The sequence below is a fragment of the Siniperca chuatsi genome, linkage group LG1, assembly GCF_020085105.1.
Source record: "Siniperca chuatsi isolate FFG_IHB_CAS linkage group LG1, ASM2008510v1, whole genome shotgun sequence".
Taxonomy (NCBI): Eukaryota; Metazoa; Chordata; class Actinopteri; order Centrarchiformes; family Sinipercidae; genus Siniperca; species Siniperca chuatsi.
In genome coordinates, this window is record NC_058042.1 from 14,417,775 (window position 1) to 14,432,012 (window position 14,238).

The 14,238-nt window shown below is 39.2% G+C and overlaps 1 protein-coding gene across 1 annotated transcript in view; it reads left to right on the top strand.

The window, feature by feature from the left end:
• The window catches only part of mettl15 (methyltransferase like 15), a 56,065-nt gene that overhangs the window by 35,737 nt on the left and 6,090 nt on the right, over positions 1–14,238 (top strand). Inside the window, exons 4-5 of the mRNA XM_044206488.1 lie at positions 6,976–7,167; positions 11,612–11,790. Of these exons, the coding sequence (XP_044062423.1) occupies positions 6,976–7,167; positions 11,612–11,790 (371 nt within the window). The remainder of the gene's footprint in view (positions 1–6,975; positions 7,168–11,611; positions 11,791–14,238) is intronic.

Sequence of the window (14,238 nt, forward strand, 5' to 3'; positions counted from 1 at the left end):
ACAACGGTTTGTACTGCAACTTTGAATAATGAACAAAATTTAGAAATTTGAGATGGTGGGTAGTTTGCTACGGAGGAGGCAGTAAGAGAAAGGGATTGCGCAGGTGATAGGAGAGAACAACAAAGCCTTTACTATAGATTTTTCAACAAATCAATCACTGTGCAGGATAGTGAATAACAACAGCAAAGCAAAGAAATGCCCTGGCAGTGTGGGTGAGATGCTCCCTTGCCATTTTGTCTTCAGTGGGTTTTGAAATAGAGGACCTGCCAATTTGTGTTCTTTCCTTGAATGCCCCTAGTTAATCTTGAAAAAGGTGGAGTCATTGTTGTGTACATAAACGGGTCAAGTTTCAAATTTAGTAAAATATCTCAGAAGGGAAGGGTATTGATACCTTTATTTTATCAATACCTATATTGATACTGTTGCTGCTTATTAGAATTGATACAGTACTCTTATCGACACACCTTCATTATCTTGTAAAGAAAAGAAGTATACTGTATGTTCTAAATGCAATGCAATTTTTTTTTACTTCAAGCAATAATTGGTGCTGCTTTACTACAAATAAACTGAACTTAAATAAAACTATAGAGGAGCAATAGAGCAACAGATACCTTTACAGGGCTCCTGTCTGCAGCCATCACATTTTTGCAACTAGTTTTACAGACACTGACTTATATTGAGATGCACCAGTGCTTCTCAAAAATGTAGAGGTAATGAGCAGTAAGTGGGTATTGTGGTCTAGCTTACACATGGTGGGCATCCAATAAAATCAACAAGCCTTCTCCAGATGGAGGTTCATGTGTTGAGATCAGTGACTCAATCTATGTGCACAGGTTGCTAGTTGCTTCAAAGATGGGTGAGACATCAGATGAAGCATTTGAAAGAGCATTCCATACATTTAAAGGGGCAGCAACTTGCTTCATTTTCACAGGAAGAAGCCCATCGGATCACCATAACCAGCCAGTTAGCTAATACTAACACTACTGTTAAAACCAATTATATATTATATATATATACATAATATTGCTGTGTTTAATATGCTAAGGATAAGCAGCTTAATAAGGGCCAATAGCAACTGCAGTCAGCTCTAGCTGTGCTTATCATGCTTATAGTGCTTAACCTATTTGTTTATTACCATGTTTAATTTTTTGTATTTTTGAAGAAGAAAGTTTTTCAGTATACGGTTAAAATGACGAAAATGAACTACAGAGGTTTATTAAAGCACTTACTCCTCTCTTTAAAACATTTAAACCTGTCCATCATAAATACAGTCTGCAGAAACTTGACTTTGTTTTGCGAAGCTTACAAATGCATCATCATTAATGAATGGCTAGTCATTGGGGGAAATGTTTACATATGCTTATGCTTTATTAATTATTAATGGTTATTTTGACAGCAAACTGAAAATGCATGCCATTAAATGAGTGAACAACTGAAATGAACCAATAGCAGTGGTATTTCGATTCTGAACCATCGAGGCTCAAGTAAGATTTAGTAATTTTGTCATGTGGCTATAGAAAATGTTTTAATTGTCCCAGAGTCATATCAGCAGTCACATATCCTTCACCAGAGGTCATGACGACTAGAGAGTTCTGTCCCATATTGAGGTCTTAAAACATATTACTTCAGCTTTTAAAAACGATTAAAAATGCATGTTAACCTCATATTGATTACACATTGTACTGAGTACTGGTTAAGTAAGGTGTAGTCAACTTGAGCTGCTTAGCTTTTGCAGGAGGTCTGTGATGTACAAAATGACTTGATAGTAATTTAGAAATGACAATCAGATATTTTTGGTCACTTTATTTTGAAGAGTAATAACTTCACGAGAAACCTGTTTTCATATCTGGCAACCAGATGGGTGGAGACCTTTTGCTCCAAATGTATAGATGCTAACTCCTGTTGCTCTCTTCTGCTATCATCTTTGTTCACACAATGTTAAAAGGTCACATGAAAAATGCATGAATGTGGCTGGAGGATCTCACCACTCTTGCATGAGGAAGTGACTGAGTACACAGGGTCTTGCTCTGTCAGTGACAAGGAAGGATCTCAGTAGGCTAGCTAAGACAGACGGCTTCCGAGGAAATATCTGATTCGGTTTAAAAAGGTTGACTGGAAAGCTACTTAAGTGTTAGTTTCCATTCAATCTCACATGGTCTCCCCATGAGATGTCTGCTTAAAAGAACCTTGACTTGCCTGATATTGAGTGTGGCTGTTGTTCATCTACAATGTATGTATGACACTGTAAACATAAAATATGGAAAACGGTCAATATTTCCCATAAATTGACGGGGCGACTTTATTTATTTACCATTCCCACTCAGTAGCAGTTGTGGCGTAAAGGTTAGAGAAAGTGAAAGAGCAGTGCCTGCCACTGCCTCATTACCTTAGTCGTAGCACAGACTAAGGTGCTCTTGAGCACAGCTCATAACCCCCAAACTGCTCCAATGGAGCTGCTCAGTGCTCAGCAGATCTGACTGTGGTTGTACTGGGCAGCTTCCAGGTGTGAATGTGTGTAACGGAGTAGAAACGCACAGAATGTGGCAAGCTGGGTGAAGCCACCAACTCTCATTAATTTTCTCTGAGAAGAGGTATAGACGCACAATGCAAATTCCACGTAGAATTTTAAAATAATAATGATGTAATGGTAGTGGTAATATTAATAAAATAATAGGAATGATAGTGATTAGGAATAATAATAATAGTAATAGGACTAATAATAATAATTGTAGCAGCAGTCGTCAAGCAGGGGGGCAGCAGGTGGCCCACAATCATAGATCCACACTCTGCAGCTCCGGAGGCAGAAATAGCTGCTGAAAGCGATAGAAAGAGAGGAGAGACGCGAAAGCACAAAACTACGGGAGAGAGAAGATGTCGAGTTAGTAACGTATTAATGGGATAAAAATGCATACAGATGGAGAGGGAGAGGAGGAGAGAGGTGCATCATGGGAGGTCTCCTGGCAGTCGAGGCCTATCGCAGCATAACTAAGGGATGGTTCAGGACTCACCTCAGCCAGCCCTTACTATAAGCTTTATCTAAGAGGAAAGTCTTAAGCCTACTCTTAAATGTAGAGATGGTGTCTGCCCCCCGAACCCAAACTGGGACCTGATTCCACAGGAGAGGAGCTTGATAACTGAAGGCCCTGGCTCCCATTCTATTTTTGGAGACTCTAGGAACCACAAGTAACCCTGCAGTCTGGAATCGCAGTGTTCTAATGTGGTAATAAGATACTAGGAGCTATGTAAGATATGATGGTGCCTGACCGAGCTTTGTAGGTGAGGAGAAAGATTTTAAATTCTATTCTGGATTTTACAGGGAGCTAGTGCAGAGAAGCTAATATTGGAGAAATATCTCTTATAATATATGATCTCTTTTCTTAGTTCTTGTCAGTACATGTGTCGCAGCATTTTGGATCAACTGGAGAGTCTTAAGGCACTTATTCGCGGCAGCCTGATAATAAGGAATTGCAATAATCGAGCCTAGAAGTAACAAATGCATTGACTAGTTTTTCGGCATCATTTTGAGACAGGATGTGCCTGATTTTTGCAATGTTACGTAAGTGAAAAAAGGCAGTTGAAGTTTGTTTCATGTGGGAGTTCAAGGATAAATCCTGATCAAAGATAACTCAGAGTTATCCGGTTCCTTGCGGTGGTGATGGAGGCCAGGGCAATGCCATATAGAGTAAATATATCTTTAGATAATGTGTCTCGGAAGGGTTTGGGGCCATGGGGCCAATAACTTCAGTTTTGTCAGAGTTTAACATCAGAAAATTGCAGGTCATCCAGATTTTTATGTCCTTAAGGCATGCCTGAAGTTTAGCTAACTGATTAGTTTCATCTGGCTTGATAGATTTATATAATTGGGTATCATCTACATAACAGTAAATGTTTTCCCTATTTATTGATATTTATTCATACCTCTATTACTGCTGTGCAATATCCTCCGTTTCATTATAAATAAGCTACACTTAACTTGGCAGTTCATGCACTATTACATTATACCATATTATTATCATCAACCGGTACACCCACTTTGTACTTCACACTTATTTTATTTTATACTTATACCCACTTGGTACTTAATTTATTTTCTGACCTGTATTATAGTGTATTATATATATTTTTTTGCTTAGTACTTCTATTCCTGTGTGCACTGACGTGATAGTGAGCTGCTGTAGCAAAAGAGTTTCCCCTCGGGGATCAATAAAGTATTTCTGATTCTGACTGATGTTTATCGAGTGTTTCCTAATAATATTGCCTAAAGGAAGCATATATGAAGGTGGATAGAATTGGTCCAAGCACAAAACCTTGCGGAACTCTGTGACTAACTTTGCCGTGCACGGAGGGTTCACCGTTAACATGTACAAACTGAGATTGATCTGATAGATAGGATTTAAACCAACTTAATGCGGTTCTTTTAATGCCAATTAAATGTTCCAATCACTGTAATAGGATGTAATGGTCCATGGTGTTGAATGCAGCACTAAGGTCTAACAAGACAAGTACAGAGACAAGTCCATTGTCTGATGCCATTAAAAGGTCATTTGTAATTTTCACCAGTGCTGTCTCTGTGCTATGATGCACTCTAAATCCTGACTGAAAATCCTCAAATAAACTATTGTTATTTAGAAAATCACACAGCTGATTAGCAACTGCTTTCTCAAGGATCTTAGAGGGAAATGGGAGGTTAGATATAGGTATATAGTTGGCTAAAACCCCTGGATCAAGAGTGGGCTTTTTAAGAAGAGGTTTAATTACAGCTAGTTTGCTTTAATTTGCTGGTTTGCGGGTTATACCATGGAGCTAACTTTCTTTGTTTTATTATCTTCTTTTTTAGAGGGGCAACAGAGTCGATTGTCGTTCGCAGTGAGCCTGCAGCACTATCAACAAGATGATCAATCATCATCTTTACAAAAATCACATTTGTTGATGACATCTACAAATCTTGAGGTGTAAGAATTAGTATTTGTATGGAAGAATCCATGTTTTATTTTGCCTCTGAATATTAGAAAAATGGGAGTTCAACACAAATCTTCCATGTAATGTACTTTTTCTTCTACTGTAAAAGTCCTTATATATTTCTTGGTATATTTATGCCTTTTAATATCAATTCCATTTACAAAGAATGTAAGTTCTGATTTTTCTGAACTCTTGCCGCTCAGAGTGGTATTTCATCAGCTGTAGAGTCCCACTAGGAATTGCATTTATTACCACTTTAAATTCTTTATATGTAATAAGATAGTAATAGGAAAGTTTTAGATTTAAGAAATTCTCATAACTACTTACTTTGAACATTATTATTTTGTAATTCTTCAGGGAAAATTATATACCTACCAATCCAATGCTGTAAATATAGTTATTTATTCTTTCTTGTTATGTATTCATTATTCAATATAATAATTTCGTGGGGAGAAAAATTGTGCACAAAACATCATTTTGCTACAGTAAGAAGCTGTTGATGGAATTTAGACAACATTTTGTTACATCATAGTTACATAGAAATTGTAGGCCTCCAATTTTTCCAAAAGTATTCTGTGGTATGAAATACCAAAAGGACTTTGGACTTGGATTGTGTTACTTTTTTCTTTACAAATAGATTGTTGAAAAAAAAGAGAGAGGATAGGATAAACAAACTTAGAGATACCAGAAGTGGCATATCCCTCCCGAGGAGCACGGGAGCATGAGATAATCAGTGACAAGAGACGGACATGCAACTTCTTCCCCCTTTTAAATCTGATGCCCCAACCCGTGTTTCAAATTAGACCAATCTTTACTTTGCCAGTTATGTCAAAGGTGCTTAAAAATAGAACTCAGTAATCAGGTAAATTAACACCTTAAAAACGTTTTCTAATTGAATTTCAGTATGGTTATCATTTAATATCAATCAACTGTCAGCTATATAATTTTCTACTGAACAAACACCTCCTTTAATATAGGTGATGTCAATGGAGCAAACTTTACTGGTCCTCACAAAGTATTTGATACTGAATCATCAAATTTTACTTGATAAGTTGCACTCCTTCCAATATATTTATATTTTAGAGATTATATCATATTTATTTAACAGACCCCAGGTGGTAAAAATTTGTAACCACTTTCCACTCTGTTTTTGATAATGGCATACCCCTGGAAAGCATACTCGGCCCACTACTCTTCCTCCTTCTGTATGTAAACAGTTTTTTGTCTTTTTTATGCTGATGACACACTATACTATGACACAGTAATCTACTAATCTGACCCAAGCATTGATGTGAATAAGTGCACAGTTACTCATATCAACACTTGGGTCAGACTAAACCTAACCCTAACCCTCTGATTTTAAAGCCTTATTTATAAGTAAATTATGTAACAATATTAATATAAAAAATAAAACAAAACATATAAAAAATAGAACAAAAAAAAACCCCTGAATATATGTATTTTTGTTTACAGAGGAAACTTTAACTAGAAAATATGTCTTTACAGTCAGATCAGGGCACATCTTTCACATTTCTTTAAATACATATCTTCATGCAGTTATACTTAAAAAAAAATGTCCTGTTGTCTGCCAAATTGGTCTCGTCCCATCACAAAACTTATTAAACTAGTCGGTAAACTTAGACACTCTGTATTATCAACTACATAACTCCCTTCTTCCTCCTTCATTATTTTATCAAGTAAATAATTCTGCAAGACTTGAGCATGTTACCAGAGCCATCATTTAGGAACTCAACCCTTTTATTGTCTTGGAAAATTAATGAGGGTTTAAGACTTTTTCTTTGTAAAATATGGAACACAATTTAATGCAATATTAGAAATACTTTCTCCTCTACACTATTTAAACATTTATAATGGCATTTTCTACTTCAGAGTCAAAATTGCATTTATTTTCCAATTCTATCTATATAAGGCTATTATGTTGACAGCAGTTGTGCCATACACATTGATATACAAATGTCTAATTGTGCCATTCCTTTTGCCTAATCCTTTATTCAGTGGTCGTGTGAAACCATTGCTTGGCCGATTCAGCGAACTTGAAGCCCTGCTGTCTAACATGAACATTAAGCCAGGCAGCATTGATGCTGTCCTTTTGGATGCTGGCTGCTCCTCTATGCAGATGGATCAGGCGGAGAGAGGCTTCTCCATCAGCAAGGATGGGCCCTTGGATATGAGAATGGATGGCGAGAGGTAAGAGATTTGCAACACATAGTAGGTCTGGAAGGCTGATGGATCTCAGTTTCATTAACAATGACACTAGACTTCATTTTCCTAATAAATGTTGGGAGGTGCTGGATAATCAGAGTCACTAGTGCCTTGAAATTGCTTCAGTACTCATTGAAGCAGTAAGTGTAACTAATAAAAAAGTGGCGTAGCCAAAATGGACTACTAATAACATGGGTCAAATGAGCCTCATAGACTTTATTTTAATTATTTTTTGTTGATAATTTAAATTCAATAAGTGAAAAGTGAAAAAGTCTATGTCTGATACATTCAACCAGTGAAACATCTATTTAAAAAAAAAAACAATCAATATTGTTTTTGTAATGATTAAAACAACCTATGTGTTCCTGACAAGTGACCTCTTTTGGTTGTTTGAATACAACTGTCCTTTCTTAGTAGCAAATGAAGAAGAAGAGTGACGTTTTATTGCTGCAAAAGCTAATAGGTAGACATCAGGTGCATGGTTGGGTGTACAAAATGTGTGAGGTTGACACCGAAGACCACAGTTGGTGTCCCATCTTCTACCAACATTCAGCCTTGGTTTCTTCTGCCTGTGTAACAAAATCATGAATATGAAAAACTGTTGTTAATTATCTTTATTATCTTGGATTGTGGAATTTCTCTCTCTTTCAGATTTTTGTTTTTGGTCATTTAAAGTATGATTGGGTTTGTGTCAACTTTGAGGCAAGTAGAGGCAGACTGATAAATTGGCCAGCCTACATATATAAAAAAAACTTTCCTCTGCTGTTTGTCCACCACCACGATGTCAGGCTGGTTCGCCATTACCATTCTGTCAGTCTGAATCTGGAAGTCCCACAGGATCTTGGCTTGGTCATTCTCTACCACCTTTGGAGGTGTTTCCCACTTTGACCTCGGGGTTTCCAGTCCATACTCAGTGCAGATGTTCCTGTACACTATGCCAGCCACTTGGTTATGGCGCTCCATGTTCCGGTGGTACATCCCGTGTAGGGGTTTGTCCTCCCATGATGGTCCCTCCTCCAGCACGTCTTCCTCTGTTCCCCATTGCCTGAGACATTCCCTGAGCACGTCATCTGTTGGGGCCTTATCTTGGATGTACTTGTGGATCTTGGATGTTTCATCCTGGATAGTGGCTCTCACACTCACTAGTCCACGGCCGCCTTCCTTACGGCTAGCGTACAGTCTCAGGGTGCTGGATTTGGGATGGAACCCTCCATGCATGGTGAGGAGCTTTCGCGTCTTAACGTCTGTGGTCTGAATCTCTTCCTTTGGCCACCTTATTATTCCCGCAGGGTATCTGATCACTGGCAGGGCGTAGCTGTTTATTGCCTGGGCCTTGTTCTTGCCATTGAGCTGACTTCTTAGGACTTGCCTTACTCGTTGGAGGTATTTGGCCGTTGCCGTCTTCCTTGTTGCCTCTTCGAGGTTGCCATTTGCCTGTGGTATTCCAAGGTACTTGTAACCATCCTCAATGTCTGCTATTGTTCCTTCTGGGAGTGAGACCCCTTCTGTGTGGACTACCTTCCCTCTCTTTGTCACCATTCGACTGCACTTCTCAAGCCCGAATGACATCCCAATGTCAGAGCTGTAGATCCTGTTGGTGTGGATCAGTGAGTCGATGTCCCGCTCGCTCTTAGCGTATAGCTTGATGTCATCCATGTAGAGGAGGTGACTGATGGTGGCCCCATTCCTGAGTCGGTATCCATAGCCAGTCTTGTTGATTATTTGGCTGAGGGGGTTCAGACCTATGCAGAACAGCAGTGGGGACAGAGCATCTCCTTGGTATATGCCACATTTGATGGATACTTGTGCAAGTGGCTTGCCATTGGCCTCAAGGGTGGTTTTCCACAGCCTCATCGAGTTTGCAGCAAAGTCTCTCAGAGTCCTATTGATGTTGTACATCTCCAAGCATTCAGTGATCCATGTGTGTGGCATTGAGTCATATGCTTTCTTGTAATCAATACAGGCAGTGCACAGGTTGGTGTGTCGGGTTCTGCAGTCTTGGGTGGCTGTTCTGTCAACCAGGAGTTGGTGTTTGACTCCTCTGGTTCCTTTGCCAATGCCCTTCTGTGCTTTGCTCATGTATTGATCCATGTGTCCACTTATCTTAGCCGCGATGATGCCTGACATGAGCTTCCATGTTGTGGAGAGACAGGTTTTTGGCCAATAGTTGGATGGGACTGTACCCTTTGCAGGATCCTTCAGGATCAGGATTGTATGCCCTTCGATAAGCCATTCAGGGTGCGTCCCATCTCTTAGCAGCACAAATGAACCAGCTGCTAGGCACTCGTGGAGTGCAGTGAGCTTCTTTAGCCAGTAGGTGTGGATCCTGTCAGGGCCCAGTGCTGTCCAGTTCTTCATACCTGAGATTCTTTCTTGGATGTCTGCCGCTGTGATGGTGACTGGATTCTGTTCAGGGAGGTTGCTGTGGTCCTTTCTCAGAGCCACCAGCCACTGTGCATTGCTGTTGTGTGATGCCTCCCTCTCCCATATACTTTTCCAGTATTGTTCAGTTTCCAGCCTTGGTGGGTCTGCTCTGCTGTTATTACCCTGTCATAGAGCGTACACTTTCGCAGGTTGAGTTGCGAACAGCCAGTTTATTCTTCAGGCTTCATTATCTCTCATGTACCTCTTTAGGCGGCTGGCCAAGGCTTGGAGCCTTTGTTTGGCAGTTTCGAGTGCTTCAGGTATGGGCATCTGGTTGTACTTCTTGGGTGCTTTCTCATTGCACCTCTCTCAGCCTCTGTCAGTTGGCTCACTTCTCTCCAGGCCTCCTTGATTTTTGCCTCCAGCCTTCGTTTCCATGGTGGGTACTGTTTCTCATGGCTCCCATGGTTGTTCTTATAGCCAAGCATCTCGAGGATCACTGCTGCTGAGGCGTATATCAGCTCATTGGTTTCAGTGATGGTTGTGGTAGGGATCACACTCAATGCTGCATTCACATCTTCTAGGAGACTTTCTGATGGTACTTCACTTAGCCATTGTAATTGGCATCGGGGTTGCCTTGCATTCATCCTCGCCATGATCTTATCTTTCAGGTCAGTTGCTGCCTCTTCAGCGTGATTGCACTTGGGGCTTCGTACCCAATCTCTGGTTGGCCGCTGGCTCCCCTCTGACCTGTTGTCCTGGCTCCCCCTTGCTGTAGCATTTTTTATTTTTTTTGTTGTATCTCGTCAGTCTCAAGTTGTGATAGCAGTTGCCGCTTGTGGATGTTGGGTCAGAGTTTTCGTACAGGTGTGCACATTCTCCCGTTTGTTTTTATAGATTCCAGCTGTTGCGTAGGAAGTGTTGTACGCCTCTTTCGGGCCGCGTTTTGAGCGTACAGTTATAAATGAGGCCCCAGCTCAGTACAACTTCTTTAATGACCAAATTTTAATGGATCCTCATCGAAAATGTTTGTTTTAGTTATGTGTGTAAATACTGTATGTATGTATGTATGTGTATGTATATCTATATATACAGTGGTGTGCAAAGTGTTTGCCCCCTTCCTGATTTCTTATTTTTTTGCATGTTTGTCACGCTTAAATGTTTCAGATGATCAAACAAATTTGAATATTAGTCAAAGATAACACAAGTAAACACAAAATGCAGTTTTTAAATGAAGGTTGTTATTATTAAGGGAAAACAAAATCCAAACCTACATGGCCCTGTGTGAAATAGTGATTGCCCCCTAAACTTAATAACTGGTTGGGCCACCCTTAGCAGCAACAACTGCAATCAAGTGTTTGCGATAACTTGAAATGAGTCTTTTACAGCGCTATGGAGGAATTTTGGCCCACTCATCTTTGCAAAATTGTTGTAATTCAGCCCCATTGGAGGGTTTTTGAGCATGAACTGCCTTTTTAAGGTCATGCCACAGCATCTGTGTGTATATATGTGTATATATGTATATGTATGTGTATATATATATATATATATATATATATATATATATATATATATATGTATATATATATATATATATATATATATATATATATATATATATATATATATATATGTATGTATATGTATATATGTATATATGTATATATGTGTGTGTGTGTATATATATATGTTTATATATATGTGTATATGTATGTATGTATATATGTGTGTGTGTATATATATGTATATATATATATATATATATATATGTGCATGTATATACCATATATATGTATTACAATTCAATACTTCTTGAATGTTTTCAGAAATATATACTATATGTATCACTTTACAATGTCAGCATAATGTGCAAAGCAACAAGCTAAGATAACCCCATTATAAGCTATTGCACAAGCTGAATTTCTCTTTTCATTCCATCAAAATCATTTCATTCAAAACTGTCAACCATAAAGGCTTTCAGCTGTGTCTCAGAGTTGTCAGGATTTGCCACTGTCAGCAAGGACGTGACGTCAAGCAGCTTAATTGGGCTTCTCTTTGTGCGTAGGTACCCAGACATGTCCTGCGCTGCTGACGTTGTGAATACCTTAGATCAACAGGCTCTTGCATCCATCCTCACTGCATATGGGGAAGAAAGACACGCCAGGAAAATAGCTTCAGCCATTGTGGAGGCACGCCGTGTCAACCCCATCACCCGGACACAGCAGCTGGCCAGCGTGGTTGCAGGTATCTCAACACTATCCTGATTAATTCCCTGCAGCATCCTGGAGGCTGTAAGGGAAAATAAAACAAGAGTGGAGTTATTAAGGCTGTCTCCTGGTGGGACGTATTTGTCTCAGAAAATTACGTGGAGTGTGACCCCAGTCATCCTCTCCCCTGCCTCTGTTTTGGGTGCCTTTCTTCCACACCTTCCTTTGAGAGATAAAGTTGAGACAAAGACAGAGCTAGAGGTGGCTGGAAGAGAATGTGGCTAATGCCTTAAAAACAAACAGTATCTCACATACAGTAGCCCATCTCTCTCTCCTTCCACATTGCTTTCTTTTCCCCCTCTTTTCCCCCATTTCTCTGCTCACAAAAATGCCCACACACCTGACACAAATGCAGACATACACATATGCTCACACACGACACACTTGTTTGTTTTCATTGATTGTTTTTTTTTTTTTTTTTTTTTTTTTTTTTTTTGCCGTATGCCTCCAGATTTGAGCTGCTGAATGAGTGAGATGTTGTTTCAATAGCTATTGCACAGAGCAGTATGTGCGTCAGTGTCACCCTGGAGAACAGGTGTGAGTAAGAGCAGCTGTTTAATCTTTTTTGAAGAGCAAAGCTAGTCACCACCAATGTTTATTCAGAACAATCAAAGAGGTCCTCATTTAAGAAAGTTCCACGGGGGGCTCTATGACCAATTATGATAGTGATGCTGACAGGTAAAAATTTACAGTCACAAGAGAAGTGACGAAGGTTTGGGGGAGGGGGCGGGTTTACAATTGAGGGTCTGTTACACATTGCACAGCAGTAAATATTTATTCAAAATGATGAATTTTCTAGATGAAAATAACATAGCTCAGCAAATACTGTGTTGTATTTGTACAGTTTGTTTGCATCAGCATCCACTGTGTAGCCTTGTTATTTTATTAATTATTACAAATATTAAATTGTAAAGGAATATAAAAATACTGCATTTAGCAGGGCTTTGGAGTTGTATACACACCTGGGGCCAAATGTAAATGATGCATACTCACAAAACCATGCATACGCCATTTCCCACACATAAACTGGTAGAAAATGATTGTCCTGTGACAATGTGCGCTATAAACTAAATCATCCCTTTGTGACGTTGAAAAACCTCACATTCCATGAAATTTCACTAAGTCTTTGCCGTTCTTTGTTCTTAGAGTAGTGAAGCAGGCAGAACCACTTATATCTATATGTATATAGATATAAGTTTGAGAATACGTTTGCATATTTCTATCTTTTTGCGTACACAGAGTTTTAGTCACTGGTCATATTTGTTTTACACCACATAGTTTTAGGACAGCTGAATGGTGCTAATTTCTGGCAGGAGACCAGGCTCAGATTTCAGGAGGTTCAGGCTGATTGTGAATTTTTTACAGATCTGTCTTTGAGCAGCATCAATTTAAAGGTTCAGTATGTAGGATTTAGTGGCATCTAGCAGTAAAATTGCAGTTTGCAACCATTTGAATACCGCTTGCATCCTTCCATTCCAAGCGTGTAGGAGAAACTACAGTGGCTGCAAAACGAAATACACGAACAGCCCTATCTAGAGCCAGTGTTGGGTTTGTCCATTCTGGACTACTGTAGAAACATGGCGGTGCAACATGGTGGCCTCCGTGGAAGGGGACCCTCTCCCTCTGTAGATAAAAACGGCTTATTCTAAGGTAATGAAAACACAACGATTCTTATTTTCAGGTGATTATACACTAATGAAAACATACTTATAAATATTATATTCCATTTCTGCCAATAATTCCCCTGCCTAAACTCCTCCTAAATGTTACACACTTTACCTTTTAAGATATTAGCCATTACGTTTCGTATATTAATGCCAAACTTTCCTGTATCTATAGGCTTTCAGCATCTCGTTTAGTCATGTTCTGTCTCCAGTTGGGATTTATGTGTATTTGGCACAGTTGTTCTTCAACTGTTTATCCAGTATGTTGTAAACATCAGCCCAGTGTCCTGAGGAGGTCCGTTGATATTGGACAATTCTGCAAGACACGATTTGCGTCCAATGCCAATGTCCATTGCCAACACAGGAAGCAGTGTGACGTTCATGTTGTATTGCTAGAGGAAAGGGTCTGAAGGTTAGCTTGCTGTATGGGTGTATATCACATTTATAAACCTAATTCTGGTTAATTACTTTTGTGTGTTTTTATCTACATTGGCGTTTCCAACCATGATAATGTTCTTATTTTATCCTTTAATTTGAGGCACTTTGTAAAGCTTGTTTCAGTATGAGCTCTATAAATCGTTTGATATCTTTTCTGACATTCAACGATAATGAGTGAGATGGCACTGCTGGGTGTTTTACAAATAGATGTGATAAACTGATGATAATAACGGTTCTACAAATAGCCACAGCCATGTGTAGTGGTCTCATTGTGCAAATGCAGCCTGTTTCACGATTGATTGAGATTCTTTAAACAGAACATG